Source organism: Zymoseptoria tritici, chromosome 1, assembly GCF_000219625.1.
Source record: "Zymoseptoria tritici IPO323 chromosome 1, whole genome shotgun sequence".
NCBI classification, from domain to species: Eukaryota; Fungi; Ascomycota; class Dothideomycetes; order Mycosphaerellales; family Mycosphaerellaceae; genus Zymoseptoria; species Zymoseptoria tritici.
In genome coordinates this window covers 1,133,995-1,161,402 of record NC_018218.1, presented here as the reverse complement: position 1 = coordinate 1,161,402, position 27,408 = coordinate 1,133,995, and the positions used below count along the sequence as shown (strand labels likewise).

Sequence of the window (27,408 nt, the reverse complement as noted above, 5' to 3'; positions counted from 1 at the left end):
TCGATTGGCGGCATCAGCGAGCGCTGGACGACTCTGAGACTTGGCGGGCATGGTGTATGGCAGGATGTGTTAGTGTGCAGTCCAATGCGGCACGTATACGTTCGAGAACCGCTCCCGACCAGAGGCTCGTCCGTTTTTCATACGTCTGCCTTCGTCTCACAAGAAAGAATTGATCGACGCAGCGATGATGTCGACGCGTCGGTCTGTTATGAATTGTAAACAGACGTCACAGGGGTCGCGTCGAGAAGCCGCTGCGAACGTGTATTTTCGACAGGTCGCAAAACGATAGAACAGTGACATCATATCAGAAGGAGCATTGCTCTGCGATCACGATCTTCCCGATGATCGTGCAAACAGTGAGAGAAAAGCAGATCGAGATGTCGAGACCTTTGTCTTGGCAAGGATGCTGGAGAGGGGACTGGCATCGACGAATCTTGATAAGGCGTACATGTTTCTGTTGTGGATTATTAGACTAACTATTAGTAAAGTGCACGTAACTAGTGCTAAGGCATTCCTATATATAGATAGCTAAAGTAAGAATCTTATACTTAAGATTCTTTCTGCATAATAATATATACCTGCTAATTAGAGGTCTTCTTCTACTTAGCTTAAGTCTAATTATAATAGGTTATAAGCCCGGCATAACTACTACATACTTAAGGAAGAATTGTCTGTTCTAAGCGCAGCTACTAGAACTTTACTATACACTATTTAGATAGTTAACTAGCGAGCTAAGAAAGAGCTAGTTATAATAATAGCCGTAATACAAGCTAATAAGTTTAAGATTGCGAAGGAGAATAAAGTCCTAAGAAAGGGAAGTAACTTCTTAGACTAGTTAAGAATACTTAAAACAGCCCTTATAAATAAGGAGGTATTAGGCTATATCTTTTATAATATTCCCTAATGCCCTGCCTAACTAAAGCTAGGAATTAAAGTTAGATATCCCTCTCTACTAATTAAGAAGAGTACTACTTTATCCTCCTAGGCTCTAACTCCTTCCTAAAAAGAAGGAGGGGACACTTTAGTAACAGAACCTATTTTAACTAATAGACTAAGACTAACTCCTCTCTAAGTCTAGTATAAGTATAACCTAATTATATATAGGATTATTAGCAAAAGGATTAACTAATCTCTAAGGCTTAACTTTAGGGATATAGAGAAGATAGCTAAGGAACTATATAATACTATTATAGCTACTTACAGGCCTATTATAACTATAAACATTTATAATAGCCTAAGGATTCTTAGAATTAGTAATATTAAGATCTAAGAAATAAATACTTAGAAGTATTATAAGAACTTCTAGAAGTAGTATTATAAGTACATCTCTATAATAGAATAATACTCTAGGTCTAAGAACATTCTAGTCTTAAAGCTTACCTTTAGTAATAAGCAGATTAGGCTATTCTTTATCTAGGGCCTCTACTATCTAAAATACCTAAGAAGCTAGAGACAATCCTATTATATTAAGAATATAACTCTTAAAAAGCTAATTACCTTATTAATTAAGAAACCTCCTTTACAAATATAGAGGACAGCAGGAGGATTTAAAAGTATTATAATAGATAATAATTAGTATACTAAGTATATCTATTATATCTATATAAATACAGATTGCTTTAAGAAGTACCCTAATAAAGCCCTAAAGTCCTAAGTATATAGAGGAAAAGGAGGATTTAATAAGGATAAGAAGAAGTCCTAAGATAAGAGCAAGAGATATAATAAGAAGGAAGGAAAGGGTACTATAGCAATTAAGCCTATCTCCTCTTCTAATATAAGCTTAAGCTCTAATTTAGATAGCTTATTTGCAGGAGTAGTAATTACTACCGCTAAAATATAAAGGAGTAATACTATTATTTAGGATTCTAGTATATTATACTACTTCTTTAATAATAAGTCCTAGTTCTTAGACCTTAAACCCCTAGAAACCCTAATTAGGTTCTCTTAAGCTATTAGACAAAGTATAATTATATACTTAGGAAGTATAAGGATTATAATAAAGTATAAGGGGAATAAGTTAAATATTACCTTATAAGATATGTTATATTCTCCTAACTCTAATTATAACCTTATCTTAGTAGAGACTCTTTAGCTAAAGTACAAGGTCTACCTAGATAAGCTATCTTTATACATTCTAAGGAATAATAAGAAAATAGGCAAGGTTTAGTCTACTTATAATATTCTAATCCTTTAGAATATAACTATCTCTCTCCCTAAAGGGAGTACTAAAGTTACTTTTACAACTAATAGGAATATATCCTATCTAGCCTTTGCTATACCTAAGGCTAATATAATAAGATAGTACTAGAGACTAGGCTATATAGGGAATAAGATTCTTAATATAATAAAGGCTTAAGTCTAAGGACTTAAGTAGATTAATATATCTACACTTAAGTACTATAAGCTATATAAGCTTACAAGGTTATAAAAAGTAGTATTAAGAACTTTAAGACTAATACCTTAATCCTTATTAGATAAGGTCTATATTAATATTATAGGACTAATCTTTCTACTAGATATCTTTAGATATAAGTACATTCTTATAATTACTAATACAAAGTTAAGAAGAAGATAGGCTATCTTTTACAAGCTTAAATTACAAGCTGCACAAATTATTAAGAAATAGACTACTAAGATATTTAACTAGTACAAAAAGATAGTTAAGATCTAGTTCTTAGATAAAGGAGAAGAGTTTAATAATAATAATCTAATTACATTTATAAAGAATAAGGGACTAAGATAGGATTTCTTAGCTCCCTATACTCCTAAGTAGAATAGAATTGCAGAATTATCTAATAAGGTTATCCTTAATAAGGTAAGAGTAATAATAATTAACTTTAGCCTACCTTTCCCTCTCTAGAGTTTTATAGTTATATATATAATCTTCCTTACTAATAGGCTAGTATACTTATTAACTAATAAGATTCCTCTTTAGGAATTTAATTAAGATCTTAATACTAGAACTCTATATATTAATCTAATAAAGGTTAGGAGATTTAGATATAGAGCATATTTGCATAATTAGGGGAGACCTAATTTATAGAAGTTCTATCCTAGAGTAGAGAAATACTAAAATCTAGGATTCTAGGAGAATACTTTAACTAACTATATAATTTAGAAGTTTAAACTATCTGCCCTTATTAGGTTTTAGTATAAGATTATAACCTCTCCTTATATAATATATAATAAGGATAAGGTATATAGTATAATACCTACTACCCTAGACTTCTAGGGGGAGAGTTTCCTATAATTAATATAACTTATTACTATAGAATAGGAAGTCTATACTATTTATATTAAGGATTAAGATTAGGGCTAGGATGCCTAAGGGCAAGATGCCTAACCTCTTACTACTTCTTATCTTTAAGAAGTAGAGAATATATTTAATACTATATAAAGAGAGAGAAACTAAGCCTCCCTTTTAATATCTTAGGGGGAGTAAATATTAGGTTAGGATATATAGTCCTAGGATAACTAATATAAGCAGTCTAAGCCTAATTAGCTAGAGGCTACTAAGTATAAAGAAGCCTCTTAGCTAGCTTAGAGGGAGTATATTTCTAAGGAAATAAGAAGTCCTAAGGGATTCTAAGGAAGTCCTAAGGGATTCTAGGAGTAGGCTAATACCTTATTAATATAGCTATAATATTAAGCATTAATAGAGAATTGCCCTAAAAGGGAAGACCTCTAAGATTATACTATAACTCCCTTCCTAGATATTTATATTATAGGAAAGAGGAAAGTAGGGAGAAGCCTTAAGAGACTTAAGAAATTAGGTAATAAAGTAAGTCTTAAAAGCTTAAGCATATTTAGACTCTTAAGAAGTAGAAGATTAATTATAAAAAAAGACTATAGCAAGATCTAGAAGATAGGACTTAAAATAACAAATTCTAATCTATCTAATCCTAAGATAGTTAAGGAAGCTCTCTCTAGATCTAACTATAAGGAATAGGAGAAAGCTATTATTAAGGAAGCTAAGTTACTTAAGTTTATAAGATACCTTAAATAGAAACTTATTAGTACCCTTCTTAAGGGGAGAGTCCCTCTTATAGGGAAATAGGTCTTTAAGATTAAGGTACTCCTAGATAGAACTATAAAAAAGTATAAGGCTAGATAGACAGCTAAGGGATTTATATAAAGGAAGGGACTTAACTATATTAATACCTTTGCTCCTACCCTAAGAGCTGCAATAGGGAGAATACTTCTGTCCCTCTTAGTTAACTTTAGCTAGAAGAGGAGACAAGTTAATATTAAGACTATATTCCTAAATCTAAACCTAAATAAGCAGATCTTTATTAAGCTACTAGAAGGAGCTTATCTCTTTAAGAAAGATGCCTATAAGTATATTATATATATTAAGAAAGGACTATATAAGCTTAAGTAGGCAGCTACTCTCTAGTACTATAATACTATAGACACTTTCTAAAAGCTTAGTCTAATAAGAACTATTAGCGATACTTGCCTCTTTTAAGGGAAAGGCATCCTTATTCTCCTTTATATAGATAACTTCTAGATCTTTAGATAGTTAGACTATAAGATTAATAAGCTAATTAAGGGATTAGAGCAGAAGTACATAATTAAGGTTATTAATACTAATATCTTTCTTAGACTTTACCTAAAGAAAGAGAAAGATAGCTCTATATCTGTCTCTTAGGAATATTATTCTAGAGACAAACTTTAAGGATATAGTCTTAGTAATGCAAAGAGTGTTAAGTATCCCCTTAACACCCTCCTTAAACCCCTCTAGGATAAGGGAATAAAGGAGGACTATAATCTCTTTAATAAGATTATTAGGGAACTGTAATATCTATTAAACTATATTAGACTAGATATTAGTTTTACTATTAACTACTATATAAGGTTCCTTTAGAACCTAGGACCTTTGCATATTTAAGTAGCTAAACATATCTAAAGATATATTACAGGCACAATTAATAAGTACCTTATATATAGGAAAATTAAGGAGCAAATTTAGATTAAAGCATTCTTAGACTTTAACTTTGCTAGTAATCCTAGTATATTTAGGTCTACTTTAGGAATACTCTTTAAAATTGTAGGAGGCCTAGTTATTTAGAGATCTTAACTATAGAAAGAAGTAGTACTATCTAGTACTAAGGCAGAGTACCTCTCTCTTACTAAGGTAATAAGAGAAGTAAATTAGGTAAGGAATCTTATTAATAAGCTCTAGCCCTTTACCTAGGCTAAAAGCATTTCTACTATCCTTATTAAAGTAGACAATTAATTAGCTATTAGCCTTATAGAAAACTATACTAACTCTAAAAGATTAAGATATATCTCTCTTAGGAATTATTACTACAGAGAATAACATAATAAGGGGAGTATTAAGGTAGAGTTTATAAGGACAGATATGCAGCTTACAGACTGTCTAATAAAACTAAAATCCCTAAATACTATCCTCTAATATATAGATCTATAAATCTAGCAAAAAGATACTTATATATCTATATTAAGCAGCTAATATAGATATATAAGAGAGGCTAATATAGGAATTAAACTTATAACCTTCTAATTTGTAGTTAGAAATTATACTACTAGACTAACTAGCCCTTAATAAGAAGAGGGAAATTACTCTTAAATTTATGCCTTAATACCTATATTCCTACTTAAGAAGGATTCCCTTCCTAAAATTATACTATTTTATTTATTATAAAACTAAGAAGTATAATACTTAGAATACTTATTTTATTCTTATTTATATAAAAGAAAGGAGGCAACTATATACCTCTACAAAAGCATCTAAGAAACTATAAGAAAAACACCTAGCTAAAGAAAAACTTTTTTATAAAAACCTAAAAGTATTAGAGTATATCCTAGAACCTATAGCCTACCCTTTTAAAACTACTACTAAAAGACTAAGCTAATTCCCCTAGAATCTTAACTTAAAGCCTAAGAGAATATTAGTTTTTATTAAGGAAGAAGGGATTTTAAGGAGAACATATATAGGATACTATACTACTAACTACTACTTTATCTTTACCTTATTAGAGCTTAATATTTAGCTAAGAGGAGTCTAATTATAGTATAATACAAATCCCTAAGGATTAGGAGTTGTTAGACTAAGGTAGTTTTCTATTAGGAAGGCCTACTCCCTTAGGTTATATAGCTCCTCTATTACTATATTAATAAGGTCTATAGTAAGGAGATCCTTATTAAGCTTAGCTATAAACCTATTAAAGTAAGCTATAAAAGAGAAGGGACCCTAAGCCCTAATATTTACTTTATTATAGTATCTATTTATCTCTCCTCTAATAAGTTAATATATAGTCTAATATACTACAGAACTATCTTTATAGATCTATAGGAGATCTCTACTACTAATAGCTCTTACTTTATTAATAACTTACTAAAAGGTTTTCCTAAGGATAGAAAAAGCTACTCTTCTTTTAGAAGCTATAACTAGTAATATAGATTATATTATTAATAGCTATAAAGGATAGATAATAGATTAGCTAATAAATTAGCTAAATAGATAAAAGGTATAGATTATAAAGTAGAGGAATAAAAAAGCTAGAAAAAGATGCTTTTTAACAAGCTAAAGCCGAGCATTAGCTACGTAGTAGGTAAATACCTACTATATTTAGGTAATAGACAGCTCGTAATAATATAGCTGCTAATAAGGGAGTGTTATAGATTATTAGACTAACTATTAGTAAAGTGCACGTAATTAGTACTAAGGCATTCCTACATACAGATAGCTAAAGTAAGAATCTTATACTTAAGATTCTCTCTACATAACAATATATACCTGCTAATTAGAGGTCTTCTTCCACTCAGCTTAAGTCCAATTACAATAGTTTCTCCCTGTTGTGGTTTGCTGACTTCCCGGCTGTTGGTCCATAGCATTGTTCGTATTATCAAATGTTGTGTACAAGCCATCTGAGAGGAGTGTCGTTATGAACTCATGCGAAGGGATTGAAGAAGGCCTAGAAAAGGTAGTGCGGTGAGCCTGTTGAAGTTCTTCGAACCGGCCCAAATCATCCTCTTGCCCCATTTCCGCGACGGCGGTTCCTTTCATGCTCATCCTGGCGCCGCATGGGTTCCTGCTCGTGGGTGGGAGATGAGGCGGGTGGGTACTGCGTTGGTTGAGCGGCGACAGCATGTTTGCAACAGTCGTGGTCTGTACGACATCCTTGGTGTGAGTAATGCAGCTTCGTTGGCGTGAGGAAGTCGGGGTAGAACTATCAGCCGACTAGGGTAAAATTTCAGATTTTGGGGAAAAGTGACGGCAAGGTGAGGAAAGGTTTGGGAGCAGAGGGAAGGGAAGATGTAAGCTAATAAGCAGGACACGCTGTAAGAAGAAGGGGTAAATTGTCATCTCTCGTTGATAGAAGGTCTCGCCAGAGTACTGTCCAATTTCTATGGCGGCCGGCTATGCTTCATGTCCGTTTTGCATCCCAGCCAATTTTCGCGACTCGGCTTGCAAGCAGGAAGATGCCACCCAACAGCAAAGATACAGCCGCGAAGAGTTGAGCCCCCAAGTACGGCGATGTCATGTTCCGCGACGTTCGAAAGGAGATCAATGCACCGCCGATGGGAGTCCCGACCAGCGTTGCGAGCCCCATGCATGTGAAGATTCCCCCAGCTCTCAATCCCAATCGCTCGGAGTCCACTGTGTCCTGTCGAATATCACTCTGTGCACCCTCGACGTCGAATCTTCTACTTGTGCGTGTTATGCACAAGGAGTTGATAGCAGCTGCATAGAGCACTTGAACGCCCTATGATAGAGCAGTCAGCGAGATGTCCGAAAGGCTGAGGCATTGTGGCAAGAACTGGCCAGACATGCTGGAGCCATGCCTGCGAGAGCTTCTGCGCTTGGATCGTACTTACCGCACTCATGAAGCCATAATAGACTGCTATGACCGTCAAACTGGCTTTGGTTTGCTCGCTGGCGGCCCAAAGGAAGAGCACGGCGCTGCTGAGGAACAGGCTGGGAATCATCGTATTGAGAGGCCCAATACACTTGTCGCTGATCAAAGCCGGCACGAATCGTCCAGGTAGGTTCGCGGTCAGCATGTATATGAGGAGGTTCGTCGATGCCGTTGGGGAAAGGCGAAGTACTGTGGCTCCGTAAGAAACAATGTAAACGAAGCCGAAGTATACTCCCATGAAGGCGAAGAACATGCCAAATGCGGCGAGCACGTAGGCAGGGTCGGTAAATATAGTCCAGGACATCGGAACCTTTTCGGTCGCTGTCTTGCGCGTGCTGTCACCCTTCTTTGCTTGACCGCGAATTTTGAAGACGAGGTTTGCAGGAATCATCGTTCCCACGACCACAGCTCCAAAGACGCACATTGTCGTCGCAAAGCCACTTGACGCCAACAGGGTTCGAGCAAGAACAACGTACACAATCCCACCAACGCAGCTTCCTGCTGCTGCCAAGGCCATGGCGGACCCCATGGTGGTGTGGTCGAACCAGGTCATCACTGCGATAATGCCTGCGCAGAGCACCATTCCCATGCCCGTGCCAGTGATGAGGCCTTGCGTAAGCCACAGAGTTGCCAGTTGATTGCACCACGCCGTGCTGAAGACGCCAAGCACCATCAGAAAGGTGCCAATCCGGAAGACGGAGTGAAAATAGCCTTTGTCGACAAGCCTCCCTACAGGCAAGCCGAGTCCAAAGACCAGTGCAATCTGAGTACTCCCAATCCATGCAATGGACGAGGGATTGGCGTCTGGAAGAAGAATTTCGTAAAAGTTTTGAAAGATTCCCCAAGAATTTCCTATGCCCCAACAGTTGAAGACAACCAGGAATCCGGTGATTGCATGGAGCCATGCTGTTCGACCGTTGATTGGGTCCTCTTTGTCGATTGATAATTGATCGCCCGGGGAAGGTCCTGTGTCGTTGCTCAGGTCCCGTGGGACAATCGGAACGTTGGTCGGCTGTGCGATCGAGCCATTTGCAGGAGCTTGTGGTGCGTTGTCTGATCTGCGCTTGTTGTGACCCGAGAAAGACAGGTCGTCGGCGAGTCGTAATGATGTCTTGTCGTCTTGTATCCCGTCGAACAGAGCGCTGATCCAAGCCGTACTGTCCTCGTTGGCATTGGGCGAATTACGTTCTGCCATTGTCTTGTATCTGATGATGGCCCAATCGTCTCGTTCGTTGGAGTTGGATCGGCTGTATATTGGTCAACACACCTCGCGCGATGTTCTTTGGGCCAATGCTGAGACAGTGGAAGATGCAGAGATGATGGCTTCACAAGACGAAGCATCTTGTTTTTACAATGTGTGGCTATACCACGAGGACACAGCCATCGCTTGCAAGCCTCCTGGACTAGGTCAGCGGCAGATAACGCATGACTTTGCGAATGTGCATCCGGTCATGCCATGATCGTGGCTCAGCTCAACGAGGGTTGACTCCGATAAAGTTAAGCACCTATCGATCTCCTTCTGTTCATGAAAAGCGTTGTACAGAGACAGGCTTGCTTGGTAGACGTGCATCTATTCGAGGCGGATTGAACCCAATCCTGCGCGATCAGGATGTGAATTCTTCAATGCATTCGAACATCCAAATGGCACACAACGGATGTTAGAGCATATCTGGAGGGTCCTGCCTTGAGCTGGGTCCGGCATTCCCGGTCATTGCTGAATTTTGCACTCGTCGAACGTCGGAGGATTTGCCCAATTAATAGGCCTGCAAGACGGGCAGTGCAATTAGCGGTATACACAGGTCATGTACAACTCTTGTCGCGAGGAAGGAGTAGACGAATGGGAAGAGGAAGAGAAGTGAGATCTACCAGGTATCGTACCTCCGATCCATCGCCATGTCGCCCAAACTGAACGCCGATCGTGATCAATGCTGCGCATAGCCGCACGCGTTATGATAAGGACCGCATGCAGATGCCTCCACGCGCAAACATCAATGTCTGTGACACCTTGGATTTGCTCGCGATGCCTGCGCAGCCTTGCACGGCCTATCAAGGGCCAGTTGCGGCTGCGCAGGCGGTATCAAAGTACAGGTATGCACTCATTGATCACCAAGTCCGCCATCAGACCGACAATTTGACAGCAGCAGCCTCAACAGCGAACGATAATTTATCCTCAGCACTTCTCTCGAGAGCGCGAAATGTTGCTTCAGAACATGCGACTCTTACACAAAAGCTTGCTACCGATTTCGATGCCTCGGCCGCCAAAAGGTTAGGAGAGCTTACACGGACAGCCAATGCAATCCAGGAATACGACAAGGCCAAATCGGCGCTTGAGGAATTGCACGGCTTACTCAAGTCTTCCGATCTGGAGCTGAAAGAGTTGGCGGAGGAAGACATACAGCCGACGCAGGAGAAGATACAGCAGGCTTCCGCAGCGCTCAAGCACAGTCTGATACCTGTGCATCCTTTTGCCCATCTGCCATGTCTGATCGAGATTAGGCCAGGCGCTGGTGGTGATGAAGCCGCATTGTTTGCAGGCGATCTATTGCGGATGTACACGAACTACTGTGCTCGGAACGAGCTGAATACAACTTTGCTCAAGCTTGAAACAGCCGACTACTCTGCCGCCGGCGGAACGAGCTCCAGCGGAAGTACGCACGTCCAAGAAGCGGTGCTGGAAGTGCATACTCCTGGAGCATATGGCATTCTACGATGCGAGGCAGGTGTGCATCGCGTGCAGCGGGTACCAGCAACGGAAAAGCAAGGTCGCACGCACACGTCCGCTGCGAGCGTATTGGTATTGCCGTCGCTAGGAGAGGACCCGGGTGGAGACATGGGCGAGGACAGCTTCAACGATCCCAAGAGCGATTACTACGTGGACCCAAAAGAAGTGAGAATGGATGTCATGCGTGCCAGCGGAGCTGGCGGGCAGCACGTCAATAAGACCGAATCAGCCGTGAGACTCACGCACGAGCCGTCCGGAATCGTGGTTGCGATTCAGGAGACTCGAAGTCAAATCAAAAATAGAGAGAAAGCGTGGCGGCTACTGCGAAGTCGCATCGCACAGATTCGACGGGAAGAGCGCGAAGCAGAGCTAGTCCGACTGCGACGAGGCGCTGGTGCTGGCAAGGTTGGGAGGGAGAATAAAGTACGGACATACAACTGGGGCCAGCAACGTGTGAGCGACCATCGAAGCGGAATCGACTCCCGGCATCTTGACGATGTTATCGAAGGTGGCGAAGCCTTGGAGACCGTCATGGACAGTGTTCGGGCGTGGATGACCGAAGAGGAAGTTCTCGGGCTGATAGCAGAAGAGGAGGCCAGTATGAAGAGCAAGACGAATTGAAGAAAATGTCGTGGAAGTTGAGCAGCATATGTGTGCAATGCGATCTACCAAGCATCGGGACAGAAGGGGCATTTCAATGCTGGACTTCGCATTGGCCGTGGTAGCGCCCTGCCCTGCCCACCCGATCCTTTGCTATCTTGGTCCATCGCTTTTGCCAGGAGTCGCAGCTTTAGTGTCGCAAGGTGACGGTACCCATCGAATCAGGTCTTCGGCGATCTGAGTTGCATCTGTACGAATGCCTCCGTGAGCGTCATAACACCAATGCTTCTGCCTGATATGCATTCAAACATCAAGTTGACCAGTATATGCTCGCCGTGGCCATTGAGCTGGCCAGATGACCTACAGGCACGGCTAAAGTGATGAGTGTCTTCCTGCGAATATCCTGTCCACACTGCCAACAAGGCGTGCAGATAGCTTACTTGCACAGGTATCGAGTCGTCTCGGGAATTCTACCACACAGATAATGACGTGTCCCGGTAACATGCCTGGGTCTCGAGAGCACAGCAAGGGATGCATGAGAAGCAGCTGGCTCCCCACTACCGAGCTCTTGACCTCTGTGCTACGGACTTGGCCATCGACCAACAGTCTTACGCTTTGCTTGCAAGTCAAGCTCCTATTCGACATTGGAGCCACGTCCAGCCGTCACCAAACCTGCGACATGACGACTCAAACGATTTCGCTCAGCATGCCTGCGTCCAATCCTGAAACGCAGGAACACAAGTGGCGTTTTCCGCAAGTGCAACAACACACCGGCTTCAAGGTGGGCTCCTGTAGCAGAGACAAAGGATCGCCTCGAAGTCGATGTTTCCTTCCGTTGCTTCCATTATATCAGACACTAATCCGGCCTGCGATGCAGCTGCTCACTCCACACTGGCTGCTGGCTGTGGCTTTGGCATCATCTTCTCAGATCGGTAAGTACAGAAGCCGCCGTATCCACACAGCGACCAAGGTCTGGCCAGCGCACAAAGAGCTCTACGACTGACAAAGGATGCCACAAATCAGACGTCCTCTGCACCGCCAAGAGCGGAGCAACGCGCGTTCACAGGATCGTGACCCTGTATATTCTGCAAGCCTTCGCCAGCAGACGTACCGAGTCGCAGCCCGAATGAAACTGCTTGTGGTATCTGCTACGAGTACATTTTCCGGCCACTGGTCTTCGCACGAGCCGCCAAGCTTGACTCTTTGAAACATTTCTCAAAGCGTACCTGCATGCACAAAAGACAAATAGCAGCGGAAGCCGACCGTGCATGAACGATTCCGCCGCTTAAACCGTCGGAGGAGAAACGGCCAGGAAAAAGACCTTATCTTGCTTGCCATGCTGCCCGAAGTCCGCAATGCATCATGATCTTCGCATTCTTCAAGACAAGACAAAAAGCTTCGCACAAACGACAACGTGACCGCCTTCGGACCCGTTCCGGCAGCTGAGGAGCCCGCTAACGATAAGCGTTCTCGTGTGAGCGATTTCAAGATTCGACTGCTTTGTCCCGCTCGAGGATGTGCATCGAGTAGTAGATACTGCTGAGAATGACAGTAGACCGGTGGGTGGGACAGTGGGACTTATATGTGATCGCCCTATCCCAGCTCGTCGGTGTACAGTGTCTGTCTTCAGACAGCATTCTCTCTTTCATTTTTCGACCTTTGTTTTCTCTTCTCCCGCTCCATCTGAAATGTCTCACTCTTCCGGGGAGGCTTCTCCCGCTGTACAGGCCGCCGAACATGCCAGAGAAGTGCTCTTTGCAGAATGGCAGATCAAGGATGAAAACACCGCCAAGTTCTTTGGGTTTGCCATGGCTGGGCTTGTTGCCGTCTTCACCATTACACATCAAGTGGATGTCCTTTTCACCAAGGAGTTTGCAAGGTCAAGCGGTTCAAGTACAGTCGCCCGATCCATGAGACGAACCTTGCAGCTCTTCAGCAGAAGTAAGATTGTCGCCGGAGTGGTATTGCTGCCTGGAAAGATCGTCCTTGCGTTACTATATTTTGGCATCAACGCTGGCCTGACCTTTCATGATCGACCTGATCGAGTCGGCTTCAACGTTCTGGCGAAGCGATTTGGCTGGTACGACGGTTCGTCTCCAAGCTCATGAGAGCCACGCTGAACGATTCGTGTAGGCTAGCGCTATGCAATCTATGCCTTGTCATGTTTCTCGGTCTGAAGAACACGCCACTGTCGCCACTTGCAGGCCGGAGCTTCGACCAAGTCAATGTGCTGCACCGCTTCTGCGGCTACACTACGGTTGCCCTATCGATCATACATTCGGTGTACGTCGAATAGCGTCTCTCATTGATCCAATGCTGATTCATAACAGGATGTATGTCGACGGTCTGTCCAAGTACGGAGTCCTTGAACAGATCCTCCAGGAACCGGCGCAATATGCGGGCATTGTGGCCGGTCTGAGTATGTTGATGATCGCTGTCACTGCGATGGGCTTCGTGAGGAGACGGCAGTACGAGGTCTTCTATGCAGCTCACATCGTCCTCGTTGCCATCGTCTTGGTTGCCGGTGAGTGTTTACACATATGTTCAAGGAGAAGTATGACACTAATGACCAATAGTCGGCCTGCACCGCCCAGACATAGGACTCAAGGCACTCATCATCACAATCGTAGCAGCAGCCATGTGGTTCATCGATAAATCTCTACGCCTGTCTCGATGGCTCTACTACGGAGTCGGCAACTACTGTACCCTCACGCCACTCCCAGGCCGAGCGACCAGAATCACAATGCACCGATCAATGCGAGCCCAGCCAGGCTCCATGGCCTTCGTCTGGATCCCAGGAGTTCGAATGTTCCAGCGCCACCCCTTCACACTCGTGTCGACCGAGCCCGCCGAGTTCGTCGTCCAAGCACGAGACGGCTTCACCAAGGAACTCTACCACACAGCCTGCCGCAATCCTGGAGTGAAATTCCGAGCTGCACTCGAAGGGCCCTATGGCGTCGTGCCTAACACCCATGAGTTCGACAAGATCGTGCTGGTGGCGGGAGGTAGCGGTGCTACATTCACCCTGGCTCTGGCTTTGGACTGGGCACGAAGACGACGCACGCCGAAAGATCTCAGCTCGCTGGACTTTATTTGGACCGTCAGGGACAAGACGAGTCTGGATTGGTTAGAGACCGAGATTGCGGAGCTGCATACTCGGTCGAGAGTCAATGTGTTTCTGCATGTCTCTGGAAACGGCGAAAGAGATCGTGGTTCCAGCTCGAACGAGGTGGATCCAAGATTCATCATCGAGGACGAGAAGATCGAAAGATCAAAGACGATCGATGCAGAAAAGAGCACAATAAGACATACGAAGAACTCGAAGTCCACTTCATCATCGATCACTATCAGTTACGATATCGGACGACCAAACCTTGCGAGCGCAGTTCGAATGGCAATGTTCGGTCTGAAAGCAGAAGACAGAGTCTTGGTTGCGGGTGAGTCGAGCTTTCAAACAGCCTCCTCGTAGCGCCATCACTAACAATGTGTCCTAGGCTGCGGTCCAGAAGCTCTGCTGCGTGATACGAGCAAGGCTGCCGACGACTGCCGGGTCACAGGCGCCCCGAGCATAACGACTTACCTCGAGCATTATTCTTTGTAGAAATGATAGATAGCACGACATAACGCATACACATCACTAATTCTGTCGTATGTCGTTGCGCAAACGTTCAGTCGTGGGCACGTTAATTCCTGTGATACATCCCTAGCTGTTCCTGGTATCATGATTCCGACTCTTGAGTTCCCACTTCCAACTCCTGCTGCTGTTGATATTCCGGAGCAGGCAGCGGCTCCTCCTCACCCTTGACCCAAACTTTATTCAGTTCCGTGTCGATTTCCCGCCGCCGCTCTTTCCACGACTCCACCTGTGCTAGCTTCTCCTTGAGTTCCTGGATCTCCTTTTCCACGCTGTCCTTCTCGCTTGCTGTACCGATGCGCACAAATTCATACTCGCTTGCTTCCTCGCCCAAGCCGAGTGTGAGAGTGTATGAGTGATAACGCTTGAGTGAAGCGCGAGTGGAGATGGTTATGAGAGCTGCGATGTATGTTAGCGCGGCCGCTGATGGAACAAACGATAGAACTTACTGATCCCCTTTGCCTTTGCCGTCTCGTACAGGATCCCTTCCACATCTGAACTCACTGCCGACGTTCCCTCGTCGATGAAGGCGTACCGTGGCTCATGATACAGGAGGCGAGCAATGGCCATGCGCTGCTTTTCTCCTCCACTCAGCACATCTTGCCACATCTTCCGCGTGTCCCATCCGCCCTCGCGTTCGGGTATGTAGCCAAGTCGACACTCTTCGAGAATATGCTGGAGGTCGTGCTCACGTCGTCCTGAGTCTCGCATATCCGCCGCGGTGTCCGGGTAAATGACCTGATCTCGGAGCGTGCCAGGGCTGAGATAGACTCGCTGTGGCAGGAACATAATGCCATCTTGACCGGTCTTGCGTGGTCGGGAGGTGAGACCTCTGTATGTGGGCCAGAGACCGGCAACGATTCGTGCGACTGCCGATTTGCCGGCGCCGTTCGGACCTGTGATGAGGAGATGTTCGCCGGGCCCAACGATGAATGAAAGATTGTCGATCAATTCTTCGCCTCCGAGAGGGAAAGGTGAAGGTGCAACGACTGGAACATTCTCTAATCGCACACCGTCGAAGCCTTTGTGAAGTGTCCCGCTAACATCGGCGAGGTTGTACAATTCGTAGTTGGCATTTCGCGGAATGTGGTATGCGTTCGCGTGGACGCGGTGGAGAGTGCTGATGAGCATAAATACTCGACTTGTTTGGCCAGCGAGCTCCGAAAGGTCCTTGATGGAGTACATCATCCGGCTGCCAGCATCGGCCAAATTCAGCATGAGGCGCTTGTTGGTGATAAACTGCTTGGTCCGCGATCCGGTCTGGTCGACGGTTTCGCCGACTCCGAGAAGCGATGGGTCCGATATCTTCGAAGGTTCAGGCTCTGGAACCAGTCCCATGGTTGGTAGGAAAATTGGCAGACTTGTGACAAGGTATCCGAGTGCAGACCATGTGTACTTTAGTACAAAATCCTCAAGCATGTTGTAGCCGACCTTGACTCGGTAAATGCTCTCCATCCATTTCCTCAGCTCCTTGAAGCCTTGATCCAGTAGCACGTGCTCAGTTGGTCCTCCCGCGTAGAATGCAATTTCTTCGGCATTTGCAATCAGTCGAGAGTGCATCCCTCGGAAGTCGCCCTCTTTTCGCCCTTCAGCAGCCTTGAGCTTCGCAAATGGCGGGCTCAGCTTCTTGAGCAGAATAGCAGTCGCGGCGTAGTTGCTGAGAAGGCCGCTCAGTGCCAGCGGCCCTAACGATTTGTAAAGCTGGTAGTTGAATGTGACCAAGTCCACAAGCGGTTTGCCTAGACTTGAGTACAGGTTGGCGGCATTGTCGCAGAACAGCGTCAGATCATGACAGATGAATTGATCAGCGCCGTGCTCGATGCCTCCGTCCAGATCATGCATCTTGTAGTACGCCATGGACGGACTAAGATACAGGTCGTGGATATACCTCGTCAATCGTGTGCGGAACGCGATACTGATCTTGGCCTGGAGAAACTTGATCATAGAGTTCGTGTAGGAGCCAACCACACCAAACGCTAGCCATTTTGTAAGGCCTATGAGGAATGGACGTCCTGCTCCGGCCACAAGATCGCGTACAATCTCACCGTCCAGTCTCGCGACGACGAGAGAGAGATATGTCCGCAGAAGTAGGAAGAACGCATGGGTTGTCAACAGACCGGACTCCTTAGATCCTATCCTTGGAACCGCGATTTGCATCAGAGCCATGAACTGATGTAGGAATGCAACGTTCAGACCAGGCTTGACGTTCGGTGGCGGGACACCCAGCGAGTATTCCTTTCCTGAGCTACGCTGCCTCGTCGGATTGAGGAAAAATCTCCTGTGCGCATCAAAGGTCGTAGGCTTGATGGTATGTATAACAACTTTGCTGATCTGCTCATTGTCCGGCACGAACAGTGTCCGGGTTCCATCCTTGCTCTTGATGCCGCTGTTGCGACGAATGTGATGTCTCCCTACTGCCTGCTCTTTCTTCCGATTCTGATACCGTCGATAGCCTCCATATCCTCCGATGATGGCCAGAGACAAAGCGAGCGTCGCGATGAGCCGGGTCGTTCGAGGGCTGAGCGCACTTCGAGTCCGGATTTTGTCTGCGCGGGCCAGAACTTGGGCATAAAAGCTGTCGAACCACTGCGCGATACGTTCCGCCGGACGCTGGCGGAGCGTTGACTGGGCCGCCATGGTCGGATCTGAGGTTGTGTTCGTCCGCAAGAATCGAATCCAAGGACGTCTACCGACGCATGATCCAGGCCTCGCGCATGCACATTTGCATGGTCCTCTTCGGTCGGACGTATTCTTTGCTCAGCCGTGTTCAGTGTCGGGTATGGCCAGTCGTCCGGGTTGAAGTCTGTGCATATGCTGCAGCAAGCATCGAGGTTGACGTGAAGCTATTGCGGAAGCTTGGACTGGCTTTGTTCTAGCATGTGACGCTGCCTCGGTATAAGCAGTGCATAAATAGTGCACAACAAATGTCTACAGAACATATCGTACGGGCAAGTTATTGCGATGGATCGCCCGATGTTTGAAACAAGTTTGATATATAGGCAAGTCAGAGTGATTGATGCACGAAAATCTTCATAAATCTTCATAAATGCTACAATAGATTGTCATACAATACGGCCGTGAACACTCCTTCTTCCTCTAAGCCTTGTACGAGTGCATAACGTGAGCGTTGCAGTAAGCCTTGAGGCCGTCCTTGCCCCACTCGCCACCGATACCAGACTCCTTGTGACCACCGAAGAAAGCCTGAGGAGTGGGCTTTTCAAACGAGTTGATGAAGACGGAGCCCGACTCCAGACGCTTTCCGATGCGCTCGGCACGCTCGATATCCTTACCCCACACGCAGGCTCCGAGGCCGGCGTTGGAGTTGTTCGCGCGCTTGATGACCTCCTCTTCGTCAGACCAGGGCTGGGTGGGCACGATGGGGCCGAAAGGCTCTTCTTGGATGATGCGGGAGTCGGTGGGCGGGTTGTCGATGATGGTGGGCTGGACGAAGAAGCCCTTGCCAGACTCGACGTCTGGGGCGCCGACTGCGAATTTGTAGCCCTTGTCCTAGATTTTGCGTTAGTTGAAGTTCAGTGTGTAGGGATGTTGGTACTACGAACCTTGCTGTCCTGGAAGTAGGTCTTGACCTTCTCGTACTGCATCTGGTTCTGAATTGGTCCGAGGTGAGAGCCGGTCTTTGGGTCGCCGACAGTCAAAGACTTGGTGAACTCGACCATGGCAGCGAGCATCTCGTCGTAGATGTCCTGGTGGATAAAGATACGCTTTGTGGCGACACAGACCTGAACATCAAAGGGTACAAGGATCAGCGATGTTCGGAAAACACAACGATACAGACTGAGACCTGCAACAGGCCGAAACAGTCTCAGGTGCCGCAAGCCTTGCACCCTTCAGAGACTTACCTGGCCAGTGTTCTGGAATGCACCGAGGACGAGCTCGGGAGCGACCTTCTTGATATCGACATCGGGAAGGACGATCGAGGCATCGTTTCCACCAAGCTCAAGTGTGACACGCTTGAGGGTCTGGGCGCAGGCAGCCATGATCTTCTTGCCGGTGGCGATGGAGCCGGTGAAGGAGATCTTGGCGATGCCGGGGTGAGCGGTGAGCATTGGTCCGAGGTAGTCATCTCCGCCGACGGCCTGAATCACACCAGGGGGGAAGATGTCCTGTGCGATCTCGACCACCTTGAGGGTGGTGTATGGCGTGAATGGAGAGGGCTTGACGATAATGGTGTTGCCCTGGAGCACGTCAGTACATGTTTACCGCTCCTCAGGGGCAGGACGTGGATAAAGCTCGTGCTGATATCGCGTCAACACCTCTTGCTTTTGCAGCAGAACTTACGGTCAAGACAGCAGGGATGATCTTGCCAATGGCGAGGAGGATGGGGAAGTTCCATGGGCAGATGGCACCAATGACACCGAGTGGAGTGTAGCGGGTGGTGATGACCTTCTCGCCGTCGTCCATCTTCTCCTCTGGAATCTCGAGGGAGTTGTGCCAGTCGATCCAGCCGGAAACACCTCCCGTGGTCTCCAGTTCGGCAACGCCTTTCTGCCGACTGTCAGCATGCAGTCATCTTATTAGGATTCCTGTCAGGAGCTCACCGGCTTGCCAGTCTCAGCGCAGAGCAGCTCGGTCATCTCGTCTGACACTGCGAGGAGAGCATCCTTCCACTTGGCGAGGAGCTCCTTGCGGTGCTCCAGTGTGGTCTCGCGGAACGACTCAAAAGCCTTCTGTGCGACCTCGACGGCCTCATCGACTTCCTTCTGGCCGGCGATTGGGACGGCCCATAGCTTCTCGCCGGTGGATGGGTTGGTACCGTAGTGGTGGTCCTTGGAGTCTCGCAGCTGGCCGTTGATGACATTGCTGAACGAGTCCCACTGGAGGGACGACACCTTGCTGGGAGACATGATGTGTGTGAGCGATGTGGAAGAAGGAATGTGGTCGAGAATGGGTAGAAATGTCCTCGGAACAATGTCAGGTGGAAGAGAGAAGGAGAAGGCCTGTGAAAGTAGGCAGGAGCTATGGTCTTATAGCCGATCGCCCTTGGTAATGCAAATATGTGGACGTTCGGGTATCAGAGGCAGGCTTCGAGCTAACAATGCACCATGACCCTTGGAGTGTTATTGAAAGAGATATCACTAGCGAGCACTTTATCACATGTGAGCCCATTCAAGTGGTGCAACCAAGGTGTAGTCTTACCACATGAAGATAACGTGGTTTGTAAGAAACGGACATCAGCCGCATGGTTCCAAGGAGGTACCATTATTTCGAAGCAACCGAACGTGGTGAGGTCAGGGAAAGTCCACTTCAGTGTGAGGTGGGGTCTAGGACTAGAACTCCCGAATTACCCCACTTCACCTTGCTCGGCCATGCGATGCCTGTCTCGTGGTTGGCGTGTCGACGTCTAGGGCTCAAGCTAAGGAACGTGGTACGCGGAGTAGACTTCTGCCAACGGGAGGCAAAGGCGGCAATTCGCCGTGCTCCATTTCCGTGCTGCTGCTCTTCCCTCGATACCACCTGCGAACCCGACAATTGCTGAGCTCCGATTCGACATGGACAAGCCACTGCTTGAGGCTCGAATGTAGACGAACTACCTATCTTAGGGTGTCGAGTGGAGAGCGGCTCCGCAGTGGGTGCTTTAGCGGAACGAGCAGTCAAGCACTGCGGACCTTTTCCTGGAATCATGCCGAAGGGAACATACAGTATCGGTCAATTATCCGCTTATTGATGCAGTACTGGCTTGTAAGGATGAGAATTCAGTTCTTGAATTCTTCGCATAGAGCTCCGAGGTAAGGCGCTGCATAGATATCGAGCGACGATGCATCAAAGGAGAAGTTGTCGTTGTCACGGTACAGCGACACAACGACATAAGCCGGGTGTATCGAAATATTGGTGTCAAGTCGAAAGGCTTCAGACCGGAACAACACTCGGAAAGGGCTCAAAAGCAGCCAACTCCAAAGCACGATCAACTTCGTGCCTCCTATACCCAGGACTCCGACTGAGACAGCGTCCTGTTACGATCAAAGCTGCGGTACTGTCAGTTTCGAGCATACAAAGACTAGCCTGAACCACAGCAGGAAGAACTCACCTTTGACGAACTTGGCGACGTCGATGATCATAGTCTTTTTCTGTCGATCTTTGAGTGGGATGCTGTGCACTCCCATATCCAAAGGCTGGTGCTGTTTCACGACATCCATGTCTGATAAATGCAACGGCGTCCGTGGCTCTGCGTGTGCCCATCCAGACCCAGCCATGTCTAGATCTTCAAGCGACAAGCCGAAAATATCATCTGGTGCCGCGTAGTCGTTGAGATACTTCAATTGCTCGTGATCATACGGCAGCACTGATTCCGATGACCTCGAAAATTCGTCTCCCGGAACAGAAACGGGAGATTCAGATCCGTCCGGCAGCTCGATCACGGCGTACGGCGAGGCTGGGTCAAGGTTGATGCCCTTCTCAGCAAGGTACCCTTCCACATCATACGGATCGAACCACTCTCCTTCGAAACCGGCAATCTCGACGGTCATGTCGACCGAGAGACCACTCTGCGCCGCATCGTCGAGCATCGCAAGGGCCTGTGGACCAACAATTCCCAGGTTCCAGGTCTTCTTCCGAGGTCGCATAGTTCCAAAGCGATCTCTCCGCGGGTAGTGAGTGCCTGCACCACCGACGTGAACCAAAGGCGAATCGTCCGAATCAAGATCATCGAGCGAAGTGCGGGACAAGGCCCGGCGCATTCCTGCCAACAGTCTGTTGCGATCTCGGCTCATCAGGCTGAGTTTGAAGACGCGCTCATACGACGTAGGCCAGCGGTCGGGTTCGAGGAGGAGCTGGTAGCCTTTCTCGATCGCAGCTCGATGGAGGTATCGACCGAAGGTGAGTTCTTTCGTGGCGTATGATCTTGCCGCACGTAGTGATGGCATGATCTGAGGTTCTGGAGGGACTTCTACTCGAAATGTAGTATATGAGTCCGGCATTCGTTGATCCTGGTCACTGGAGTCGTGAGTGGGAGGAAGATCGCTCCGATCTTGCATCTGGTAACCTATCCCGATGTGGTCTGTCGCTTGGGCAGGCTCATATCCGAGCGTGGACTTGTCCAGCCAATACGGGACGTAGCTTCGTTCAGTCAGTCCCATTGAAGACTCTTCGCCGGGCTGTGATCCTGCTGATGAAGCATGACTGGAATCTGTCAGCGCTGGCGGGCTGCCTCCGTCAGATTGCGCATCTGTAGCTCCAACAATGCTATCAAACTGCTGAGCAGTCGCTCGCAGTAACTGCGCTTGATCTCCTCGAAGGCCAGAAAGGGTGAGCTGTTCCCGACATCTGCCAAATGCCTTGTTCAAGAGTGCCAGTTTCGACGTCAAATCGGAGACCTGATTACGGAGCTCGTCCATCGTGGACTCCTTCCGCTGTCGGTACGCCCTCTGTGCCATTCGAATTTGTGTGCGACGACGCTGATTGATTGATCAGTAATCATACGTGTCTGGCACATGTGAACGTACGAACATCAGCTGCCAACCCATCAGGCCTCTCCACTCGTGGTCTTCCTCGCTTCTTGCTCTCATCGCCGCTAACATCTTCTGAATCATCCGACTTCGAGCGTCGTTTTCTCTTGGATGTTACGGCAGGACTCATGGTCGAATGAACGAAGTCCGAGAAGCGTCCAGCCAAATGGAAGGAGACAGAATGCTGTTAAGTGTTGCGATTGATCCAATTCGTGTTGTAGCAACGAATGAGCTGCGGGCAGTGGCGGTTGGTGCGGTCGATACACGGTGAAACAGTGCTTCGCTTGTCAGCTCTTGAACAACGCAAATGGATCTGGGGACGGAGGTGGGGATGTGGAACAGGACGAGGCGAGGTGGGAAGAGTGTTCACTAATCAAGTGAGGAGCTTCGAGTGTTCACTAATCATCGGAAGTCCAGATCGTCGACTCCTCTCCATCAGTAAGCAGCTGTCGGACTAGACCGAAACTGGTCAAATGGCGATGTTAGCTTTCAGGCGCGAACAGATCCCAGCATTTCGAGGTGAATTCGACCACTACAATAGGGTACGTAAATGTTTTATCGTCAGAATCACAATAACGCAGCAATCAATGCTGCCAGTCGTCATGCGTTCAGGAGCTTCCGGTCCACCACTCCAGCGGAGTGCCGAACATGAGCTGTAAAGATATTCCGATGTATCCAACAACGACCTCGTTCACAAAAAGTCTCAGCAGGCTGTAGGGTGTAAATAAGTCCAGTCCCAGTCTCTGCAATCGTGTGTCCCCAATCTTCTTGTCCAAGGATGAGCCGGTTCTCATAAGCATCCTGATCAGCGCCGAATGCCCGTACCCGACGATGAATGCCTCTTCTCTTGGAGCACATGCTGCGCAGGAAACCTCTTCAAAGAAGCATGCTATGCAACCGCGGGAAAGCTGACCTTGTTCCGGCGTTGAGATCAGTATGGTGACAGTTCCACTTCCTGGTCTTCTCAGCTGCTATGGGCACGAACAAGACTCTCCTGCAAGGTCAATGTCAGCTGTGCTCTCTCAATTCGACACCATCGTCAACGTACTCTGATCATCGGATCATCCTGGTCGTCGGTTACTATCGCCGGACTTTCCAAACCGGGCGGTCCATTCTCCGTGTACCCACGATCGACACCCGGTCGTTTCGGGGGCGTGAGCAACCGATTGTGATCTGCAGGAAGACTCGAATTATCAGAAACGGGTTTGTCCTCTTCCATGAGCAAACCGCGCCCATCGTTCCTCCGGTCAAGTAACGCACCGCCTAGGGTCGCACATTTCAGGATCGTCTGAATGAGCTGATTGGGCTTGAGGGGTTTGGAGAGGTACTCGTCCATTTGCGCTTGGATACACTTCTCGCGGTCGCCAAGCATGGCGTGTGCGGTGAGGGCGATAATGGGCGAACGTGCTAGCTCGTGAGTTCGTTCGTATTCGCGAATCTTGGCCGTCGCTTCGAACCCTCCCATGACGGGCATTTGCACGTCCATGAGAACGACATCGAAGCGCTTCTTGCGAATCGCTTCAAAGGCTTCAAGGCCGTTGTTGGCGACTGTCACTGTGTGGTTGTGCTTGGTCAGGATCTTGACGGCGAGTTTTTGATTCACCGCGTTGTCTTCTGCGAGGAGGATATCGAATGTCCGACTGTGGTCGGCTGACATGGGTGCTGCGCGGCCCTCGAGTGCGGGCACCAGAGCATTGCCCAGGTCGATTGGAAGGCATGGCGTAGTCATGTAGCTTGAGATTCCGTTCTCCAACGCGGTCTTGAAGTTCACCGAGATGGCCGGCGCCACCATGACGATGGGAATGTACTTGAAACGTTCCAAGCTGCGCAACTTCTGAGCCGTCTCGCTGTTATCGATGATCACGCAGTCGTACTGGTCGTCTGGGCTGATTTCGGAGTGAGGAACCTTTCCCTTGCCCACCACACAAGGGACCAGATCCAAAGCTCGGATGCCAGCCGCGATCTCCTCCGAACTGTCCGTATTACCGTTGTCGACAAAGAGCACGTTGTGCTTTCGATACTGCTGTAGTTGTGGCATGATTTTTGCAACATCCGGATTGCCCAGCCGTACAACACAGGTGAAGAAGAATGTGCTGCCTGAGCCATAATTTGATTCGACCCACATCTTGCCACGCATCAAAGTCACCAGTCTCCGAGAGATCGACAGGCCCAATCCAGTACCTCCGAACTTCCGTGTGGTCGACCCGTCAGCCTGCTGAAACGTGTCGAAGATCAAATCCAACTTGTTGGAGTGGATGCCAATACCAGTATCGGAGACGGCGAATTTGACGACAACCTCACTATCGGTGCATCGTGTACTGTGGTCAGAGAATATCTTAACACGCACTTCCCCGTGCTCGGTGAATTTGATGGCGTTGCCGGCGAGATTGAGAATGATCTGTCGAAGTCGGAAGGAGTCGCCCACGATGTAGTCGGGCACTGAGCTGTCGGTATCATACACCAAGCTGATGTCCTTCTCGTTGGCTCGGACTGCAAGTGACTTTAAGCTGTTGAAGACGAGACCTCGCAGTGAGAACGGCTCTTCCTCTAGGATCATGCGATTTGCTTCAATCTTGGAAATGTCCAAGATGTCATCAATAATCGTCAGTAAGCTGTTGGCGAGCGAGAAGACGATGTTGAGCATGTCCCGTTGGTTCTGCTCAAGCTCGGTGTCCAAGGTAAGCTGTGTCATTCCGATGATTCCGTTCATAGGTGTTCGAATCTCGTGGGACATGTTTGCCAGGAACTCCGATTTCGTCTTGTTGGCCAACTCGGCGGCCTCTCTTGCTTGATTGTTCTTCTGGATACTTTCGCGCAAGTTGAGGACCATCTTGTTGATCTTGTTCTTCAGCTCGTTCATTTCGCCAGACGCTTCGACATTGATCATCTTGGTGAAATCTCCTTTCATGGCCGCGTGGGTAATGTCGGCAAAAGCTCTCACTTGCGAGGTCAAATTTTGAGCCATAATGTTCACATCGGTCGTGATCTCCTTCCAGCGACCAGTGATGCCTTCGACTTCTGCCTGTCCACCCATCTTGCCGTCGACACCGACGTCACGAGCCACCCGCTTCACCGCGAGTGACCAAGCGTCCAGTCGCGTCACCATGTCGTTGATCGTGTCCTTCAATGTCTGAATCTCTCCCTGAGCGTGCACCTTGATTCGCTGGCTCATGTCACCGCGTGCAATGGCCTGTGTGACGTCTGAAATGCTCCGCACCTGACCAGTCAAGTTGTTGGCCATGGTGTTGACATTGTCGGTAAGATCTTTCCATTTTCCTTCGACATTGGCAACCTCTGCTTGTCCGCCCAAAACTCCTTCGGTTCCGACTTCTCTCGCGACCTTGCTAACCTCGAAAGCAAACGTACCCAGACGGTCAACCATGGAATTGATGGTGCTCTTCAAGGCCAAAATTTCACCCTTGACTTCGGCCTCGACCTTTTTGCTGAGATCTCCTTGCGCGACGGCGGTTGTGACTTCTGCGATCTCGCGCACTTGGGTGGTCAGATTCATGGCCATGCCATTTACGTTCTCCGTCAAGTCTTTCCATGTGCCCTCGACTCCGTGAACTGTTGCTTGTCCACCTAGGCGACCTTCTGTCCCGACCTCACGCGCGATCTTGGTGACTTCATGCGCGAATTGCCGTAGCTGGTGCACCATGGAGTTGATGGTGGTTTTCAAGGCCAGGATCTCCCCCTTACATTGCGCTTTAACCTGCTGCGTGAGGTCGCCTCGGGCCACGGCTGTTGTCACCTCCGCAATATCTCGCACCTGGGCAGTGAGATTGTTTGCCATAGCATTCACGTTCACAGTAAGGTCGCTCCACATGCCCTGTACGCCTTCGATTTGAGCTTGACCTCCAAGAACACCCTCCGTGCCGACATCGCGCGACACTCTCGTAACTTCCGTTGCGAAGGTCCGGAGCTGTCCCACCATGGAGTTGATAGTCTGTTGAAGTTGGAGAATCTCGCCTCTGGCTGGTCGTTGAATCTTGCGGCTCAGATCACCTTGTGCAACGGCGGTGGTTACAACTGCGATTTCTCGCACCTGGTCGGTCAAATTTTGGGCCATGACGTTCACTGCGAAAAGTCAGTATGTCCGTAGTTCCTGTATATCTCGACTTCCACATACCGTTTTGCGTAAGCTCCGCCCAAATACCGTCGACGCCAGGCACGACGGCTTGTCCTCCGAGGCGTCCTTCTGTTCCCACCTCTTTCGCCAAATGTGTTACTTGACTAGCAAACTCTTGCAACTGGTCCACCATCTTGTTGATCGTGTGCTTGAACCTCGCAATCTCCGGATCTTTCTCCGTGGCATGAATGAGCACTTTCTTGCTGAGATCTCCATTGGCGACAGCTGTAATGATGGTGCCGATCTCTCGCAGCACTTTTTGGTATGTAGCATTGATTTGCGCATTTTTCTCAATCTCCCGCTTCAGCTGCTCGATTGACTGCGAGTTGCCCAAGGTATCGAGTGCAGCTTTTGTAGCGGTTTGCTGGTGCGTCAGCTGCGATTTGATACCGTCGATAAATTCCTTCTGAGTCCGAATCTCTTGCGCTTGTTGGTCGATGTGCTCACGTAGAAATGAAAATTGTTCTTCAGTGAGTTGTCGAGGATGAGGCTCGCCCTCGCTCTTAGCCAGGAGGTTGTTGACCCATGACGATGAGCGCTGGCGGTGCTGGTTCGCTGCGGACCTTGGCGACGAGGTGTCCTCCGAGAATGCCGAAGAAAGTGGCTCGTTGGGAGTGATGGGTAACGAACTGGTTCCGCTTGTAGCGCGAGCCTCGAGAAACTGGATCCGCGTCGCAAGGCTAGTCAGCTCGCGCTCTAGAGTACGCTTCTCCACTGAATCATCGCCCGGTAGAGCAATTTTGGTGTTCTTAATTCCATTCGCGATGGCCTTTGCAGGGAATGAATCCGCTTCCAGAGGAGCATACTGCTTGGCGAAGTTGGAGAGGATGCTGGCCACAGCTGCCGAAGTCTCTTCTTGCAGCATCGCGGAGGGTAGGAAGACCGAATCGGATCGCGAGGGCTCAGGCGGGCATGGCAATCGGCTTTGCTGCCCGTCGTCGCGAAAGGGACAATGACGCTTCGTCTTAGCGGAG

At 47.7% G+C, this 27,408-nt stretch overlaps 7 protein-coding genes across 7 annotated transcripts; 2 read left to right on the top strand and 5 right to left on the bottom strand.

Annotated features, from left to right (window-relative positions):
• Nucleotides 1-7,412: 7,412 nt before the first annotated feature.
• Nucleotides 7,413-8,811, bottom strand: MYCGRDRAFT_14611 (uncharacterized protein; the record flags this gene model as incomplete). Its single annotated transcript, XM_003855938.1, has 2 exons — nt 7,413-7,658; nt 7,846-8,811. Coding segments are annotated over 2 exons (1,212 nt in total), but the record flags the coding sequence as incomplete, so codon positions are not given.
• A 1,066-nt stretch (nt 8,812-9,877) lies between these two features.
• Nucleotides 9,878-11,229, top strand: MYCGRDRAFT_98231 (uncharacterized protein; the record flags this gene model as incomplete). The annotated part of the gene is made up of 2 exons (XM_003857616.1): nt 9,878-9,974; nt 10,025-11,229. The coding sequence occupies 2 exons, from the start codon at nt 9,878-9,880 to the stop codon at nt 11,227-11,229; spliced, it is 1,302 nt and encodes a 433-aa protein (XP_003857664.1).
• A 1,667-nt stretch (nt 11,230-12,896) lies between these two features.
• Nucleotides 12,897-14,339, top strand: MYCGRDRAFT_88868 (ferric reductase-like transmembrane component; the record flags this gene model as incomplete). Its single annotated transcript, XM_003857617.1, has 5 exons — nt 12,897-13,288; nt 13,342-13,491; nt 13,629-13,732; nt 13,785-14,213; nt 14,314-14,339. 5 exons carry the CDS (start codon nt 12,897-12,899, stop codon nt 14,337-14,339), a joined length of 1,101 nt encoding a protein of 366 aa, XP_003857665.1.
• Nucleotides 14,340-14,927: 588 nt separating this feature from the next.
• On the bottom strand, nt 14,928-17,643 carry MYCGRDRAFT_106868 (putative ABC transporter; the record flags this gene model as incomplete). Its single annotated transcript, XM_003855937.1, has 2 exons — nt 14,928-15,241; nt 15,292-17,643. The coding sequence occupies 2 exons, from the start codon at nt 17,477-17,479 to the stop codon at nt 14,928-14,930; spliced, it is 2,502 nt and encodes an 833-aa protein (XP_003855985.1).
• A 295-nt stretch (nt 17,644-17,938) lies between these two features.
• MYCGRDRAFT_65205 (uncharacterized protein) lies at nt 17,939-19,763 on the bottom strand (the record flags this gene model as incomplete). Its single annotated transcript, XM_003855936.1, has 5 exons — nt 17,939-18,349; nt 18,403-18,582; nt 18,703-19,038; nt 19,142-19,348; nt 19,402-19,763. 5 exons carry the CDS (start codon nt 19,705-19,707, stop codon nt 17,939-17,941), a joined length of 1,440 nt encoding a protein of 479 aa, XP_003855984.1.
• Nucleotides 19,764-20,710: 947 nt separating this feature from the next.
• Nucleotides 20,711-22,478, bottom strand: MYCGRDRAFT_106866 (uncharacterized protein; the record flags this gene model as incomplete). Its single annotated transcript, XM_003855935.1, has 3 exons — nt 20,711-20,826; nt 20,889-22,254; nt 22,307-22,478. The coding sequence occupies 3 exons, from the start codon at nt 22,433-22,435 to the stop codon at nt 20,711-20,713; spliced, it is 1,611 nt and encodes a 536-aa protein (XP_003855983.1).
• An 866-nt stretch (nt 22,479-23,344) lies between these two features.
• MYCGRDRAFT_35302 (uncharacterized protein) lies at nt 23,345-27,299 on the bottom strand (the record flags this gene model as incomplete). Its single annotated transcript, XM_003855934.1, has 2 exons — nt 23,345-26,382; nt 26,435-27,299. The coding sequence occupies 2 exons, from the start codon at nt 27,297-27,299 to the stop codon at nt 23,345-23,347; spliced, it is 3,903 nt and encodes a 1,300-aa protein (XP_003855982.1).
• Nucleotides 27,300-27,408: the final 109 nt, after the last annotated feature.